Raw genomic sequence first — 18,585 nt, 5'->3', positions numbered from 1 at the left:
CTTCCCCTCAGAAAGAGGCCTACTTCCTGTGTGTCTGTCTTTTTATTGACTTTCTGTTCTGCCTTCTCATTGGTTGTAAACTCAACCACATGACCTCCTCGTCACTGCCTGTCTATACAGACTTCCAGGTCTTCTATGGTTGGTATTGAGATTAAAGGTGTGTGTCTCCATGCTGGCTGTATCCTTGAACACACAGAGATCCGCATAGCTCTGCCTCCCAAGTGCTGGGATTAAAGGCGTGCGCCACCACCGCCAGCTTCTGCTGCTATGGCTTGCTATTAGCTCTGACCCCCAGGCAACTTTATTTATTAACATACAAATAAACTCACATTTCAGTACAAATAAAATATCACCATAATTGCTTTATAGTAACTCTTGAAGTCTGATAATGGCAAAACTCCTTTGGTATAATTTTAGATATTTTACTTCTCCACATAAACCTTAGGATGATTTTGTTAATATTCACAAAATAGCTCAAAGGGGGATTACATCGAATCTTTAGATCACAAAAGTTGACCTCTTAATATTACTTATAGTTTATATCCACTAATGTGAAATATTTCTTCACTGACTTACTTCTACTTAAATTCTTTGAGGAGAATTTTGTAGTCTTCCTCATATAGATTGTATACATTTTAAGTATCTAATTCATTTTTGGGGTGTGTGTATGAGTAAAACTTTGTCTTTAATTTGAAATTCTACTTGTTAGCGTACAGGGCAAGTGCTCCACAGTGTTGCACTGATCATGTATTAACAGCAGCTTCTTCTGTCCGAATGTTTATGGTGATGATGTCATCTGTGAGTGTATTCCTCCTGATGTGTTTTCTTATTATTAGCAAGGAATTCTGGTGCAGTGATAAAGGGGTGATGAGAGTGTGTTTAAGTCCCCAGAACACAGTCTGCCTTTGCAGTTCCTGTCCTGTGTGAGTTGGAGAAGAATGAGTAATCTGTTGTTACTGGGTGAAGTAGCCTATAAATATTGATTATTATCATTTGATCTGTTTAATTGTGTGAAGGAGCTGTGGGGTGTAGGTCAGAAGTCTACGCTAGGTGTCCTGTGTTGCTGTTGGCCTGATTTTTAAAGACCGGGTTTCGCCCTGAATCTTGAGTTCATCCATTTGACAAGACTCTCTGGCTATCAGGCTCCCGGGATCTGCCTGTCTCTCCCTCTGTTGTGCTGGGTTTCTCTAACTTGAGAACTGGGACACCAAGAGTACTTCACTCTCTGAGCTGTCTCCAGCTCCTGCGCGGTCTGTTTCTGATGAAAGTGTGCTGCAGGTCCTCAGTTGTTACATGTAGTTGATGCACCTCTGGTCTTCACCATTCTTACAGTTTTTATCTTACATAGTTTACTGAGTAACAGTCCGTAGTATTATTACTATTCATGAAGAATTGGCTTCGTTACCTTGTTTAAAGTCCATTTTGATCCCTCCGAGTTCTGCTATGTCTGAAATTAATATGGCCAGTCCCACTTTGTTTTGATGATTCATAGAATGCCATACCTTTCTTCATTCATTTACTTTTGATTTATGTGTCTTTGTATGTAAAGCAGATTTCTCTCTTGACAAAATAAACAAAAAATAAAGCAAATTGTAGACAACAAAGGGCTGAATCTTGTCCTCCATCTTCCCTTCCTATCCTCATATGACAATCTGCTCTTTTTAATTGGTGCAGTTAGATCACTGATGTTCAGAACTGAATTAGTGTCTACCATATTTGTTAATGTTTTTTTCTCTTTTCAAAGACCTATGTATGCCTACGGTCTTTCCTTCCTTTGATCTATTAGAACACATGCTATCTTCATGAGTCTTGTTTATTTTTGCTTGTGATGGATTTCCCCAAAGTCATTGTTAGCTTTCAGTGAGAAAGGACTGTATAGTAGCCTCCTTTTTCTCTTTCTGTATTCTTGCCATTTGACGACTTAAAAGTAGCATGGCTACTTGGTCATACAGATTTCAAACAATTACGATTCAACAAGAACAATCAGATAAAAGTCAGCCTAGCAGAATACCGAGAGCAGGCAGCTCTGCAAAGGAGCCGTCAAGTGCAGTCCTGCGGAATAAGGAGAGTAAATGAGTAGCTGGGTCTGTAACTGAGGAGCTGATTGAGATAACTTACTGTTGCAAGCCGGCTGGGAGCTCGCTCAGCCTTTTCTGTCCATGGCCCTTATTTCTGATCCTGCTTTCCATCTTCTGCTTTTTATACTTCCTATGAGTTTAATTATGCGTTTTACAATATATGGCTCCTTTTTTTCCTCCACTGTTTAACAGGTCTTTCTTTTTTCCTTTCCTTTTTTTTTTTCTTTTTAAACATTTTGTAGCAGTTACCCTAGGTCATTGATTCTTTACTTTATTAATGCTGTGACCCTTTAATACAGTTTCTTATGTTGTGGTGTTTCCCAACCATGAAATTATTTTTAATGCTGCTTCATAACTGTAATTTTGCTACTGTTATGAATTATAGTGTAAATATATAATATGTAGGATATCTGATATCTGTGAAAGGGTCGTTTGACTCCCAAAGGGGTAGTGACCCATAGGTTGAGAACTACTGCCCTAAATAGTGAAATATAATCCAAGTTTATTTTCAGAGAACACCATGTAGATTCATATGTCCTATGAGCATCTTAAGATAAAAATCTTATTCTTATATCTCTTCTATTGTTGCTGACACTCATTTTACATATAAATAAGCATGCATAATTGGATATAGTATTGCTATTATTTTGAGCAAACTATCACCTATTGGATCTATTTAAGAATAAGTTTTTATTTCTCTCTGTTTCTTCCCCTAATGTTTTTCCTATTTGCAGATCTGAATTTATGACCGATTTAATTTTCTATTTCTCTCTAAAATAACCTTTAAAACTTTTCTGTCAAGACAGATGACTAGCAGTAAACTGTGGCAGTTGTTCTTTGACTGAATCTTTAACTCTTCCTCATACAGAGCTCTGGCTTCGTGGTTTTGGGGACTCGCCTCATCTCCCGTATACTTTAAACACTTTAGTGTTCTTTCTTTGTTTGCATGGTCTCTGAGAAGTGAGATACAGTTTTTATCCTCATTGTAAACAAAATTATTGTTTGCCTTCAATTTTCTGTAATTTGAATGTACCAATAAGGGGCCTTTGTTTAGGTTTTATTAGTTCTATTTATATACAAGGCTTTACTGTGTAATCCAGAGTTGTGAGATTATGGGCTTAGTGCTTCCACGCCCTACTCAAGATAAAGAATTTTCTTTCATTGTGTGTTTTATTCTGCTAAATATTTTATGAGCCTCTTAGATCTGTGATTTAGTGTCTTAGATTAATTAGGGGAAATTCTCTGTTTTTGCTTCAAACATTCAGTTTTTCTTTTTAGTATTAGTATTCCATTACACAAAGGTTTTATTTTGTAAGTACCCCCCACAGTGTTGATATTTTGTCTGTGACTTTTGGTTTTGCTTTTTTGGGGGTGGGGGTGGGGCAGGGATTATGTTTGCTTGTTTTTCTTTTTGTCTCTTTGCTTTACAATCTTAGAAGGTTTGTGTGATGCCACTTATATTCAGGGTTTGGTTCCTTACTGGTATCTGGTCCACCGCTAAGATCGTGTGACATTTCTGTCACTGTATTTTGCTCACTGTCTTTTCTAGATGGCCTTTATGTTCCGTTTCTCTCTTATTTAACTGTTACACTTCTTTACTTTCCTTTCTTGAGTTTGCAATATAAGTTCATAGCTCAGGGTCATTTTTGATTCTGTCATAGGACTTCTGTCCTCTGGCCTTGAACACAGCTTTTGTACATTACTTCCGCTCTCACTTTGGTCATGGTTTTCTTAAATGGCTGGTTTAATCCTGATTTCCCCTTATGGTTTTGAGTTTTCATGCTTGCTTTGTCTCTTTGAGACTGATTTTTACCTTTCAGAATATGTTGTGGTTATTTTTCTTGCTATCTAGATGTCATATACCAAGTAAAAAGACTTTCTGTGAAGGCATCTTATTAACGGGATGGTCCAGGTGTTGGGAAAGGGAGACATCTGCCGTTCTTTGGTTAAGTCTTTGTTTTTCAGTGAGCCTGTGCTCATGGTGTCTCTGCTCTTCCCTTCCTCACCAACTCCATGGGTGAGGGCTGAGTATGCTGTGGCTGACGGTTTCCCTTCCTTTGCTTACAAGGCTTCAGCCCATTGAGTTGGTATTTTCCCTCTTGCGTGTTTGCTGACTCAGGTAGAGCCTCAGCATCTGAGGCTCCTGCAGAACTATTCCTTTGAAAGGCAGTTTGGGAACTGCCTGCTCTGGCATACTTGAGAATGGTTTCGCTGCCTCTTTTGTGTCTTGAGAGCAGAAGAGGATTTTTCCTTGCCGTATTTGCTGTGATGACTTCTTCAGCGTTGACTGTAAATTCGTGGAAGTGTGGTGCCCTCTCCTCTCCTTGTGACTGGTTTTGACTTGCAGACTTGGCCACTGAGCCCCCAGCAGCACATCAATGACGGTGCCCATTTCTTCACTCCATGGCTTCCCAGTAACCAGATTCTCTCTAGTCACCTGTCTGTCCAAGTTGGTACAGTACTTCACATTGTAAACTCACTTTTCTAGCAGACCTAAGAATTGTGTGTTGTCCAGTTTTTTTTCAGCTTTTTGCTCCCAAAGATTGGTATATACCAGATCAGAAAGGGTGATTTTATATTAATGTTTAATAGGTGGGAAAAAAAAAGTAACCTTCAAAAAGAGGTCTTAAAACTGGTGTTTTCTAAGTAAGTGAAACTATAGAATATAATTTGAAACTAGGAAAGAGTAAGTTGTTCCTTGATAGCGACGTCATTTGATAAAGACTCCTTCTACCACTGTTTGGAGCATATTTCTGTTAGGCAATGAGAAGAGCCACATAGGAGTAGGAAAGTACTAACTAGTTTGGAAATAACTAGGAAGAGGTATTTTAGGGAGTTCATGATTGTTGGAAGGTAATATTTAGAAGTTGATATGTCTCATAGTTGTATAAATCATTTAAGGACAGTGTTATACATTGTAATCATTTGCAAACAGAAAACAACACCAGGTCCAAGCACATGCTTGCCTGCTTCCCTTGAGATTCTGATTCCCTGAGGCTGGCATGACGTGACATCTGCGGGGTTGGGTTTTTTTTTTTTTTTTTTTTTTTTTTTTTTTTTTTAAATCTCCATGGCTGCTGTGATTCCAAACCAGAATTGAGAAATACTGGATTAAATGTTTGGCCATATGGACAGCAGTACTCTTAGTGAGGCAGATGGTAGTTAAGAGCCATATTCATTACTGTCTGCTTAGAGAGGGCGTCATCCTAAAGTACTCAAGCCGGTGTGAGTGAAGCGACAGGCTGCTGTGGAGCTGCTCTCTGCAGAGCAAGCTGTACTGGGGAGAAACTGGCGTTCCGGGTCTGATCGGTGCCCTTTCCTCTTCCGGCGTAGTTTCTCTGTGGACATGAAGCCAGCAGGAGCAAAGGCTCTACAGCCTGAGTGATGAGGTTGAAAAAGCACAGCCCTAAATTTGCAGGGGATCATGGTCATCCGAATGCCAGTGTCGTTCCACAAACGGCAGGACTCTCGTGCAGATGGGCTGTTGTCATCGCGGATAGTCTCCATCCCCATCTGTGTTGTCATATGGCCTGCCTCCCGCTCCCCCCCCCCCCCCCCCCCCCCCCCCCCCGCGCTCCCCCTATCCTCCCTCCCTCGAAACCTGCTACTTGTAGAAATGTTAGTGTTGCTATTTAAAGTGGTTTTGTCATTTATTTGTTTGTTTGTTCGTTCGTTTATTTGTTTGTTTGTTCAGGGTCTTACTGTGTAGCACTTGCTGGCCGGGTACTCACTGTATAGACCAGGCAGGCCTCACACGGAGAACAGTTGACCTGGCTCAACCTAAGGATGCTGGTACTGCAGACATTCTTCACCACAGCTGCCTTGAAACGTCACATTTTGAACAGATTTTATTTTCTTTAGTAAACTAAATGTGTGATGTAGTGTCTCTTTTTACCTGTTAGTTTTCATTTATCTTTCACAGCAGTATGGGATTGCGGTTTAAAAAAAAAAAAAAAAAACAAAGCTCAGATGAATTCTCTATGTTCACACAAAATAAAATACTGAACCTTCTCTAAAGTTCATCCTCTTCCTAGAGACTTTAGTCAATATTCTGGTACCACCTTGCAGTGGTTTTTGAACTTAGTTATTGGAAAAGTAATCACATGCTAAGTCTATAAGATTTCTGCCATTGAAACTAGCTCTCACCGATGCTTATTGGTGCAGTCCTATAGACAGTAGAGCAGCAGCTTCAGAAAAGCTTCTAGAATGTGGAGTTGGCACACTAACAGTGCTGCAGGTATCTGAAGGCACCAAAGTTGAGGGTAACACAGCCACCAGCAGTCACAGCTGTGCCCAGTGGGAGTTTTCTGAGACAGGGTTAGCTGGCCCTGAACTTCTATGGAGCAAGACTCACCCTGAGCTCCTGATTCTCCTGCCTCAGCCGCCCAAGTGCTAGGATTACAGGCATGAGCCACCATACCAGGATGTGTGCAGTGTTTCTTACAAATAAAAACCATGTGATGATATTTTCCTGTACTACAGTAGCAGGAGGAAGCAAGTTGCCTTTAAAGTCCCTCCTTGTTTTGGAAACAGAATATATGCTCAAAAAATTACTTTGAGGGAATACTATGTGACTAACTATATCATGCTGCAGGAAATTTTGTTGGATAAATAAGAACTCGGGGAAAATATAATCATTATCATATTCATTTTCAAACTGTGTCAGTTGAGAATTTGTATTTTCAGAAATTCCAGAGTGTCAGAGCCATGTAGTTTTTGCTTTTTCATGTGCACTCTGACCCTCTGGTCTCCTGTTCAGCGTTGATGTTCACTGCTGTAGAGCTCGGGATAATGCCATTTCCCTTGAATCTTTCTTAATTGCTAGTAATTGATGAACAAGTGCTCAGTGAAGTTATAATCCTTAAATCATTAATAATTCACTACCTGCATACCAGTCTTGTTCTGAAAGCATTCTGCTTGAAATGGTGGTTACTGGTCACACATGTCAGGCATCTTCCTAAAAACAGGAAGACTGTCAAGGTGAAAACTTGCCCAAGAGCTGTGTGTGCCCTGACTGCTCTTCACTACTTTTTCACTCCACCTTGCTGGCAGTACAATCTAAATCCCAGAATCTATAATAAGAAGCAAAAGTAGCCTAACAACTGATTGCAAGCTGTGATAATTAGTTTTAGTTGTCAGCTTAACACAATATAAAATGATCTGGAAAGGGAGTCAGTGAGGGCTTGTGTTAGGTTGTCCTGTGGGGAATATCTCGATTATGTTGATGGAGACCTGCCTCCTGTTGGTGGCATCATTCCCTAGACAGGGCATCCTGGATTGCCTGGGAGTGGGGAAAGCAGCCTGTGTGTGTGTGTACGCTCATTCATTGCGCTGCTCTTAACTGCAGATATAATGTTCTGCTTCAAGTTCTGGCACCTGGACTCTGCTGTAGCCATAGACTAGAACTTGGAAATGTGAGCCACATCCTTCCTCCCTTAAATTCTCAGGTTATTTTATCACAGGAACAGGAAAGGAAACTAAGACAGAGGGTAAAGTGAATGGGCTGGAAATGTTGATTCATGAAAATTTAATAGCTGTATTGTATCCTAGTCCAGTCTAATCATAAGTGCAAGAGCAGAATATCTTTATACCACTATATTTTTTTTTGTTTATCTAAGAAGTGAGCTAATATTAGACCAAAAAAGATAGGCCTGCGTGTAAACATGCTCTTGTTTTGAAAAGCTCATTTGGTCATAAATATTTATTGAGTATCTACTGTGTGCATATTCTTTTTTCAGCTCTGGGAGTAAAGAGAAGAGCTTGTCATCTCCCTGTTACCATAGACCGGCCTAGTGATTCCCTAGCCCACAGGCCAGAAGAGTTGCAAACAGAAGTTGCAGATAGTTCCTGTGCTGCACAGTTTTATGTCACCTTGACACAGCTGAAGTCATCCGAGGGAGCCTCAATGAAAGTACCTCCATAAGATCAGGCTGTAGGCAACCATGTAGGGCATTTTCTTAATTAGTGATTGATGGGGAGGACTCAGCGCCTGGTGGATGGGGCCATCCCTGGGCTGGTGGTCCTGGAGTCTCTAAGAAAGCAGGTTGAGCAAGCCATGGGGAGCAAGCCTGCCATGGCCTTTGCATCAGCTCCTGCCTCCAGGTTCCTGCCCTGTGTATGTTCCTGTCCTGATTTCCTTCAATGATGAACAGTGATGTGGAAATATAAGCCAAACCCTTTCCTCCCCAACTTGCTTTTTGGTCATAGTGTTTCATCAAAGGAAGAGAGACCCTAATTAAGACAATTACAAAAGAGGGAAGTCAGGTAGTAGCTACAGAATTCAGTGTAGCTGTAGAATCAGTAAGGGGAACCAGAAGAACAGTGTGGGCACACTTGTACTTCAAGACTCTGTAGTCTCGAATAAGCTGGGATTTGTACAAATGATAATGTTTTGTTCTTTTAAAGCAGTACCATCCACTTCACTCTTTCTCTTTGACAGTGTCTGAGGACATTATTGTTGTATTAATTTTATATTTCTATTGCTGGACCTTAAGACCTCTGAGGATGAGGACTATAATTAAAGTTCTCAAATAAGGAAAAATAGGTGAGTGGATTATGGGGTATCCTTCTGTGCTTTGCCATGTGTTTACTCTCTATGAGCTGCAGTATGGGAAAACACAGAGATAAATGTATGTTCTTCAGTACTGTTAACTCTTCATTAATTTAATTGGCTCATAATCTCAGAGTTGTAAATAGTGGAGGAAGGAAGCTAGAATTGGAAAGACACAGTGGTTCTGGACAAGGAAGAGAGACTGAATGAGATGTTCATTGTTCATTGATGTGAGGCAGCATGGTACGTGAAAAATCTCTCCTGTGGTGAGGACCCAGGGAAAGGCTCTCAATTCCCTCTTGCTGCTAATAGGGCAAGTCAGTCGTCTGCAGTTGCATATTCAGGGAAAACCAGAAAGCTACTTCTGCTTCTGTCCTGCGGCTGTTCTGCACTTTGAGAACAGGCTCAAACGACACTAAATCAGTAGATGCATTCATGTGTAAAGATGTTAAGTAGTGTGGGTAGGCCCTGATAGAAAGTGTACACATGGCCATGCCCCGGTCTTCTCAGAGGAAGCCATGGAAGTTCTTCTGGTCATGTTGCTGCCTGCACTAGCTAGCTCTCCACCCTTCCTGGATTCTCAACTCCTGGGAGGAGCTGCATGTTGCCTGGCTTGCTGAAGTCTTTGCTGCTTCTCTTTCCTCTCTCAGGCATCCGTTGTTCTTAGTTTCTGCTGGGTATCTTTGTGAATGTCAATAGTTACGGCACAGCTAATTCTATATTTCTTGCTCTCCCAAGCATGTATCGTTTCCTTGTGCGTGGATCCCTGCATTTTCAAACAAGAGCACTCACTCACCACTCATCCTGTGTTGACTTCCTGTTCCTTGTTTTCAACTCCAGTCCTGCATATGTACTTGTTGTAGACTTCCTGTTTATAAAAGTTGAGAATAAGCAAACTGTATGTATTGTGACTTGTTTTCCTATTATGTATGTCTTAGGGGACAGATTTTTGTGAACATACTTAATTCTGTTGAGTCAGACATCCTTAAAATTAGAAACTCTAAATTCAAAAGTTTCTTCAAATCTCTTCAAAATTGAATTCTGTCATATATAAAAATAGTTTTTAAGATTTCTTTTTGAGTGTGTGTGCGGGGGAGGGTGGTAGCCACAAAGGCCAGGAAAGGGCATTGGATCCTTGTGCTGGGAAGTGAACTTGGGTCCTCTTCTAGAGCAGCTATTGCTTTTAACCACTGAGCCATATCTCCAGTCCTGGTGATAAGTATGTTTTTTGTTGTTGTTTGTTTTGTTTTAACGTATAATTTAATTGCACATGTTTTGTCCTTCCCTTCCCTCCCTCCAAGCCCTCCCATGTACTGCTCCCTGCTCTTCTTGAAACTCATGGGCCATTTTTTCATTAATCATTGCCCACATGTATGTATATGTATATACATGTATTCCTGAAAATAGCCCGTCCAGTCTGTATAATGTTAGTTGTACGTGTGTTGTCAGGGCTGAACATGTGGCACCGGACGATTATTCTTGTGCTTTCTCCCTGAGGAAGGCCCCTCCTCCCAGTCTCAGCTTCCTCCGTTGCCTATAGTTCTTTGGGTACGGTTGAGGTCTCGTGGGTTTTTCTCCATCCAGTTTGGCATCATCGTTGGTGTCGTCCTCCAGCATTACTAGGAGACACAGTCCCATAGCAAACTCCCTGGTCCTTTGACGCATAAATCCCCTGTCCTGCAGTGTGCAGGTGGTCTCCATCTGTTGCAAAGAGAAGTTTCTTTGATGAGGGGTGAGGGCTACACTTATCTGTGGGTATAAGAGCAAGTGTGTATAGTGTTGTGGTTTAGGCTGCTGTAGTAAATTAAAGGTTGTAGATACTCCTCCAATAACACGGCTTCTCTAGCACTGAGTAGTCAGCTAGATTCTCCATATGATTTTAAAATCGTTATCATACTGCATTTCTGTATGAACAATATATAAAGATTATGGCTTTTATCTTTCTAATGGTGAAAAAAATGTGTATTTAGAATTAGCCAGCTGGACTCAGTTTAGATGACCCCAATTTTGGTGGCAACATCCAGAGCATCATAATCAGGAGCCAGCTTAACATATGCCTTTCTTCTCTCCGTCAAGCCTTATTAGGTTGTTGACTTTGGCCACATCAGTGTCATGGAGTTTCGTCACAGCCTGTTTGATCTGGTTGGTGCTTGTTGGCTTTGGCATCCACCATGAACACAAGTGTGTTGTGTTATAGCTTCTTCATGGCTCACTCAGTGATTGGGCAGAATTTGATGATGGCCTAGTGGTCAAACTTGTTTCTCCTGGGCCCACTCTTGCGAGGATATTTGGGCTGCCTCTGGAGCTACAGGGTCTTGGGTCCCTGGAAAGTGATTGACATGCAGATCTTCTTTTTGTGGCTATGGACACCTTTCAGCTTCAAAGTCCTTCACTTTGGCTTTGGGAGGGGCAGGAACTTCCTTCTTGGCATTTGGCACCATCTTCGTGAAAAGTCATAGTGGCTTTTATAATGTGGTACCTAAGGCCACACAGAAGAGAGCAACTTAGAGTTTGAAATGAGTTTTTCCCTCTGCATTTAAAACCTTAATTTTCAGCACACACAATATTCTGAAAAAATAGTATGGAGCTGTTTTGTCTGTTAGTGTTTTTTTGAGACAGAGTATTGCTGCTTTGTAGCACAGGCCAGCTCCAGTATACAGCCTCTGAACTGCTAGGATTGTAGGCACATGCCACCATCTTTTGTCTATTGTTTTTGTTTTTATTTACTGATTGTTTTCTATTTGTATGCTTTTTTAATGTTTGTTTTACAGTCTTAGTTGGACTTATTTGTGACCCTACAATTGGGCAGCTGCTTAGACCAAAAATGGTTGAGAATGCCCCTCCTCATTTAACGTGGACAGGTTATATATTTTTCTTCCTTTGTCTTATGTATGTCATCATATTTTTTAATAGTGAAAACATTTCGAGTTCCCCTAGCTTCTTGAGATTTACATCATCATCATCATCATCATCATCTGTATCAGTTATCATCATCCTTGCTGTCATCATCATCAACTGTAGTCAGCCCACTCCAGGACTCCTTACTCATAGCTAACCTTAACCTAGAGAAGAGAAATGTTGGATTCAGGGTACCACTTGGTTATAGAAAGAAAAACAGTCATAGGGGTGGGGTAAACACACACACACACACACACACACACACACACACACACGCACACACACACACACGCACGCACGCACGCACGCATGCACGCACGCGCACACACACACACACACACACACACACACACACACACACAGAGCCTAGTAGAAAGATTATTAGATCAGGTGTCAGTTCTGTTTTGAAGTGTTGGAGGAGCCGCCATGCTGTTTTCTGTAATGACTGTAACTTACATTACCAGCAGATTACAAGGGTTTTCTTTTCTCTATACCATGATCAGCACGGCTCCTTTCATCTTCCTGGTGGTCTCAGAAATTGCACTCTCACATTTAGGCACCTGTATGCTAGTATAACGTATCCTGGCTCCCTTGTTAACTCTGTTGTGAATGGACATAAAAGTTCATCTGGTTCATTCCCTCATCCTCTCCATCTGGCAATCTGTTCCGTGAATATGAGATGTCTTCATTTATTTAGGGTTTTATTCAACAAGATTTTATAGTTTCCAGTATGTAAGCCTTGCTTTTGTTTGGGCGAATTTATTTGTAGTCCTTCTGATTTATTTTATTCCTTGTGATGTTAACATAAGTGTAATACCGTGCAGGGAACCTGGGGTCTTGTATCTGCTAGTGTGATGCACCTCCAATCCCTGGATTTATTTTAACTTTACTCTCAAATTGCATTGTTCATTGCCAGTGTCAAGAAGGATAATTGATTTTATATATATATATATATATATATATGTATGTATTATGTATTATATGTATAAATGGTTGTATTTGTGTAACAACACAATCCTACTATACTTATTTATTTGTTCTAGGAGGGGTTTTTTTTGGTGAATGGTTAAGAATTTTTAACATGTTTAGGATTGATTGCATCATCCTTGAATAGAGATAATTATCTTGTTCCCTTCCTATTTAGATTATTTTACATTATTGTTGTTATTATTATTATTATTATTAGTAGTAGTAGTAGTAGTAGTAGTAGCCCACTTCCCTTGGGTAGAACATTCTAGACCACACTGAAGGCGTCGAGTCCTTCACCGTTACCTATGCTTCTTGCCGTGAGATTTTCCTAGATGTCCTTTGTCATAATGCAGTTCCTCTCTCCTGCCAATGTTGAGTGCTTAGTTGTGAAAGACTCTGGACTCTTTCACCCACCCTATGCCCATTGAATAGATCATGTGCTTTTCATTCCTTTAATCTGCCTACGCAGTTAATTTCCTAATCCAGTCTTTTGAAGATAGAGTGCCATTTTCCCCTCTGCCCCTGTGCTGAAGGTTGGACCCAGTACTTCCGGCATACTGCACTCAAATCCACACTTGGTGCACACTAGTGTGCTCTGCAGTGCCAGAGCCCAGTCATTGCCATATAACTTTGCCAGTCCTGCTTTTTCACACAGTTCTAGAAAAAAGTGTTTGCTTGTTATTTTAGATGTCTGTGAAGAATTTGTCTCAAAATTATAAGTAGAATTAGGGTATAGAATTCCAAGTTTCTGTCTAAGTTGCTGTTCCACATTGCTTCTTTAGTGAACTACTATTTAATGTAACCCCATGAGGTAACATAAAAATGAACCTAAGATTTCATCCTTGTGATTGACATATTGTTTTCTATCTGTATTTATCTGCTCTACAATTCTATGATGACATAATTACTTAGAAAAGGTCTGTTTTGTTCACAGTTTCTAGTTCAAGATCAGTTGGCCTCCTTCCTGGGGCTTCTGTGAGGACACTGGTTGCAGTGGCAGGGAGTGGGGACTAAGCCACACTCTGACCTGGTGAGCCAGGAAGAAGGGGACTAAGAGACTAGGGTCCCACAGTTTCTTTCAAGACCTCTACCAGTAGCCTGAGAACTTACCCCTTAGCTCCGCCACTCAGCATTTTCACATTGCCCAATAGCACTTTAGCACAGGGTTTGGGAAGATATTCACTGTCCAAGCTTTAGGACTATCTAATTGATCTGTCATACCTACTTGTTGCTGAAAGTTACGTGACCCAGCTTGATTGTATTAGACCACTCTGATATTATGAAATATTTAAAGATGGAATACGGACTATATTCTTCTGTATTCATTTTTCAGTTTTAAGATGACTTACAGTAAGGTAGGAATTGACATTTACAAATGCAAATTGCCCTTAATATACTTCTCTGTGTAATAATGCTTGATGACTTACACTGTAAGTTCTAAGATTAAATGTCTTGGATCAAGTCTCTGCTTCTCTTCCCGCTTGCTGTGTTCTCTGGGAAAGTCACTTAAACTTGTACTTGAATTTTCTTAATTTGTGAAAATAGTTGATTTCAGGTGCTATTGTGAGGTGATCATGCACAATGATTTTCATGTAGTAAATGTTCCACATAGCTCAGTTGGGTTGATAATGAACTTAATTGTCTCTAAATTCCCCTTTTGTCCCTCCCTAATCACACACCCAGTCATAGCAACAATGAAGTCATTTAGGCAGTGAACTCCAGGCTTAATTTGAAATGGATATCTAGTACAATAAGTAAAATACTTTGCTAGCTATGATATTTGTGGTTGGTGCTCATGCGTGCATGCGTGAATGTGTGTGTGTGTGTGTGTGTGTGTGTGTATTCTTATGTGGATGTGTGCGTACTGAATGTGTACCATTAGACACTTAATGTTGATGTTGGCTGTCTTCCCCTATCACTCTCCACTTTATTTATTAAGGTAAGGCCTTTCGAAGAACCCAGAGCTCCCTGATTGACTTAGTCTAGATAGCCACCTTGCCCCAGGGACCCTGTCTCTGCATTCTGAGTGCCAGGATTATAGACAGCCACCCACTGCGTGTCTCCAGCCTCTGCATGGGTTGGGAGAGCCAATCTCTGATCCTCACACTTACCCTACAGTGTTTTATCCTGGACCCATCTCCCCAGTCCTCCTGATCTTTTATTCCATTCATGAATCCTCCTGGGCTGTGAATGTAGATCAGCAGTAGACTGAGTGATCTTTGTAGCATGTATTCAAGACCTTACATTCCATACTCGGCAATACCAAAAAGTTAAGATTTTATTAGCTCTCATTTTTCTTTCTGTTTATCTATATTATATATAGTACTTCCTTATTATTCCTCATTCATTTCTACTTTCATTATATTTGTGTAATTCTTCACTTTTTTTTCCTGCTGCATACGCATAGGATCTTTGAGAGAATCTTGCATGTTTTAGCTTTGCTTTCTGCAACTCCTCTTTTGGATGAGGAAAGCCAGGCAAACTGTACAGGAAGTATCTGGCAGGTACTGGTCCTCAAGTAAACTAATTGATTTGCTTCAGAAGCCAAGGGACTAGTTAGGTAGTCGTCCTAGTTATTGATAGGCAAACAGCAGAAAAGCTGAACGCAGAAGCGTATCTGAGTTAGGAAATCTGTATCCTTTTCAACAGAGTACACTGGAATTCAGAGTGACAAGGTAGAGTAACACTAAGGAAAACATTTAGCATTAGTCAGCTTTGTTCCATAAATAATTAGTATATCAGAGTATATGATAATAAATGAACATTTCTCCATTTAACATATATATTAACAAAATCATTCAGGATATAATCCTTTTGGTTTTAATTTGAATTTCAGATATTTTATGCCTTGTCTAGTTGTGAATATACACATAAGAGATGGCAATGTTTTATCAAGTAGATGATTGTTAGAAAGTTGGATTATTTTGTAGTAAGAATGTTCTTTATAAAACGTCAACATTAGGGAGCATGCATACACAGTCACTGGTATGAAAAGATATGGTATTTGTGTCTATGACTTGCTGTTTTTTGTTTAATGTGTTCTAGATTGATTTTGTGTGTGTGTGTGTGTGTGTGTGTGTGTGTGTGTGTGTGTGTGATTTTTTTGTCCTCTTTAAAGTAACAGTCTTAGCTGGTATAAGAAAGTCATTGAGTTAAGCAACATAAAGGGTATTATTTGATGAGTCCATGTGTGTTTTAGTCCTCTCGGCATTTCTGCACTCTAGACTGCATAGGTCTTATGTGCATTTGTGGATTAGGAAGTAGAGAAATAGAATGAATAATTCTTTGACGGTCATAGTGAGCATGATAGAGCTGGCATATGAGCTGACTTGGAAGCAGAAATCTTAATTCTCTTTGTACCTTAGATGTTCTTGTGGCACCTAAAGTAAATTAGCTAGCTAACCACTCTACCCACCCACACATTTCCTCTGGCAGACTGGGCTTACTATATTTTCAGTAGGGTAGAAACTCCTACATACTACCAGGGTCAGAACTGCTTGATCTAAATTGTATGCTTTTCCCATGCTGTATTTCATGATCACACACACACACACACACACACACACACACACACACACACACCATATCCATTCTTTAAAGTTTATTTAAGCTTTCTGTTAAAGCGCAGATACCTCCCTACCCACCCTCTGTCCATAGGGCCATGCTGGTGGGACCCTTTAAGGCTGGCTACATCTGCATCAGTACTAGCCAAAGGGAGAGGAATAAAATCAGGAACTCTGGGCAGGATAGCTTCTCAAGCCAAGTACACAGATGTGCTGAGGCATAGTGCTTACTGTTTGATAGATGGTGAGAGTCGTTCTGTCATGTCGGGATGTTGTGTTTATGACCCGTAGGTGACCGTATTAGGTGGTATAGCACTATCTGCAGCACAAGAGCAGAAGCTTTCTTGACTTTGATGCAGTTGACTTCTGGACTTCAAGGTGTTTTCTGTGATAAACTACTGATTGACACTCAAGGTAAAGAGGATTTTTCAAGGCCAGGAGACTACTTCTAAGCCTGCCTCAGTGAGGAGAGCTGCTTTTATATTCTTTGCTGCTAGTAGTCAGTTTTGTTTATTGTTAAATCTGTTTTTGTCTATTAAATTTTATATTCTTATAAAGCAGTTCTACATACTATTATATAACTTGTTAAAATCTGAATTGCAGAACAGATCTGTTTAAAAATAAAAATAAAAAATGTCTACTTTAAGAGGATTTCACAAAGCTAGTCTTTACAATTTCCCATCTTGTCCAGTGTGGTTAACATATTTACAGGCATGCACCACCACACTCAGCTAATAAGACTCTCAGTGCTACATTTGTGTCTCATTGCTAGGCTCTTTTAAAGTTCTGCAGGGACAAGGCTGATCTCAAATCTTATAGCTGGATAGTTATGGCTGTGTTTTACTCCTGAAAAACAACTCTGAGCTCCAGACAACAGACCTCAGCTCAAAGAACATGTCTTTGATTAATATTGAAAGAGCAGTGGGTGGAGGGATTTATAGCTCAGTGGTAGAACATTTGCTTTTCATGAATGAGGCCCTGAGGTTGATGCATAGCAAGAAAGGAAAAGTCTACAAAATAGAATTTAACTTATGGTGCATTTGCTTTTGCATTAAGCAGAACTTGGGCTGGAGTTTATTAAAAGTCACCAAATGTTTTAAACCTGTCTTTTTACTTTGTATTATTTATTAGCTACCAAAAATAGAGTGGCAGTGTGTTAAAATAATTGCATTCTCATTTCAGGTTAATGAAAGTATAATGCACACAGCAGTGCCTCACAGAAAATTCTGCAAATGTGTGTTTTGTGTTATGTTTTGATCTTTATTCGGTGTATCTAAGAGAATAGGACGAGGGATATAACCTAGTAGAACATGTACTTAACACGCACAAAAGCCAAGTTCATCCCAAGCACTGGGAAAAAGGGAAAGGAGGAAGTGAGGAGAAGACAAATGGAGACCATGGAGCCATGAAGGATATTTGGGTTGTATTCCGCTAGTTTCTGGTATACACAGATCTCATGTTAATTCTGTGCTTCACTTTCCTTGTCTGTTTAGTTTAAATGAGGAATCATAATATGTTCTTCCTGGTTTATGACAGCTAAATAAATTAATTTATATAACATTTACAATAATACCCAGTACAGAGAGAATATTAGTTAAAATGTACTTTTACATATACAAAGTCTCCCATCCATCCTAACTGAAAAGCATTGGAACATTGATTGTTATTCTCATGCTGCATCGAGCAGTGTGGTTATATAGTTAGTTCTTGATTATATTTTTAGTTTTAAAAATGACACTGTTAGATTGAAAAATGATAGTAAAAAGGATATTTTAAAGTGGTATTTGCCTGTTAAGGGAAAAATCAGTACTCTGAAGATCAACTACCATTTTTCTCTTGTTACTTTAAGAGGAATGAAAGAGTTCAGGTCAAAACATATTAATAAACCTTATATTATCTTGTTTTGTTTATTACTGATTTTTAATGCTTTATTTTTTTTCTAGAAGGAACAGTTTTCCTATTTATTTTAAAATTATAATCTATAAGATTTGTAATGATAAAAAAGGAAACTAAAGCCCTAATTACCTCAGCCTCATTAAGTGGCCTGGATTGAATATCAGGTCATCAGAATATTTATTATTTAGATAAAAGTTTCTTTCACAAGTACACCTGCTAAAACTCCTTAATGGGACCGATGGCAGCTTTGGTCGTCCAGGAGTGGAGTGTTATTGCCAACATGAGAGCGGAGCGGCGGTAATTCAACTCCAGTTCCTGATTAATGAGGTTAGTGACTTGTGTTTACTCCTCCTACTTAGAGCCGAAATTAGAGCACATCTAGTTTTTCTGATTGCTTGCATATACTCATATTTAAATATTTGAACCAAAATGTAATTTCTTGTGAGTCAGAGGCAGTCATAATTCATTTTAAGGTGCTACCACAGATAGTCACCCAGTATGTTTTCTTGGAATAATGTTGCAAGTACAATAGTGTGGGTAGATATTTTTGATACCTGATGGTGTGTTTTAGCTATTATTTCAAGGACTTTGAAAGTTACATAACATCAGAAAGTCGTCTATATTGAGATAG

The 18,585-nt window shown here is 39.7% G+C and overlaps 1 protein-coding gene across 1 annotated transcript in view; it reads left to right on the top strand.

Moving 5' to 3' along the window:
• Positions 1-18,585, top strand: part of Stxbp5 (syntaxin binding protein 5) — a 138,414-nt gene that overhangs the window by 13,950 nt on the left and 105,879 nt on the right. Inside the window, exon 3 of the mRNA XM_052751572.1 lies at positions 18,200-18,294. Within this exon, the coding sequence (XP_052607532.1) occupies positions 18,200-18,294 (95 nt within the window). The remainder of the gene's footprint in view (positions 1-18,199; positions 18,295-18,585) is intronic.

This window comes from Peromyscus californicus, unplaced genomic scaffold (assembly GCF_007827085.1).
Source record: "Peromyscus californicus insignis strain IS unplaced genomic scaffold, ASM782708v3 Scaffold_22__1_contigs__length_63687245, whole genome shotgun sequence".
NCBI lineage: Eukaryota > Metazoa > Chordata > Mammalia > Rodentia > Cricetidae > Peromyscus > Peromyscus californicus.
This window is presented reverse-complemented; position numbering and strand designations above follow the sequence as displayed.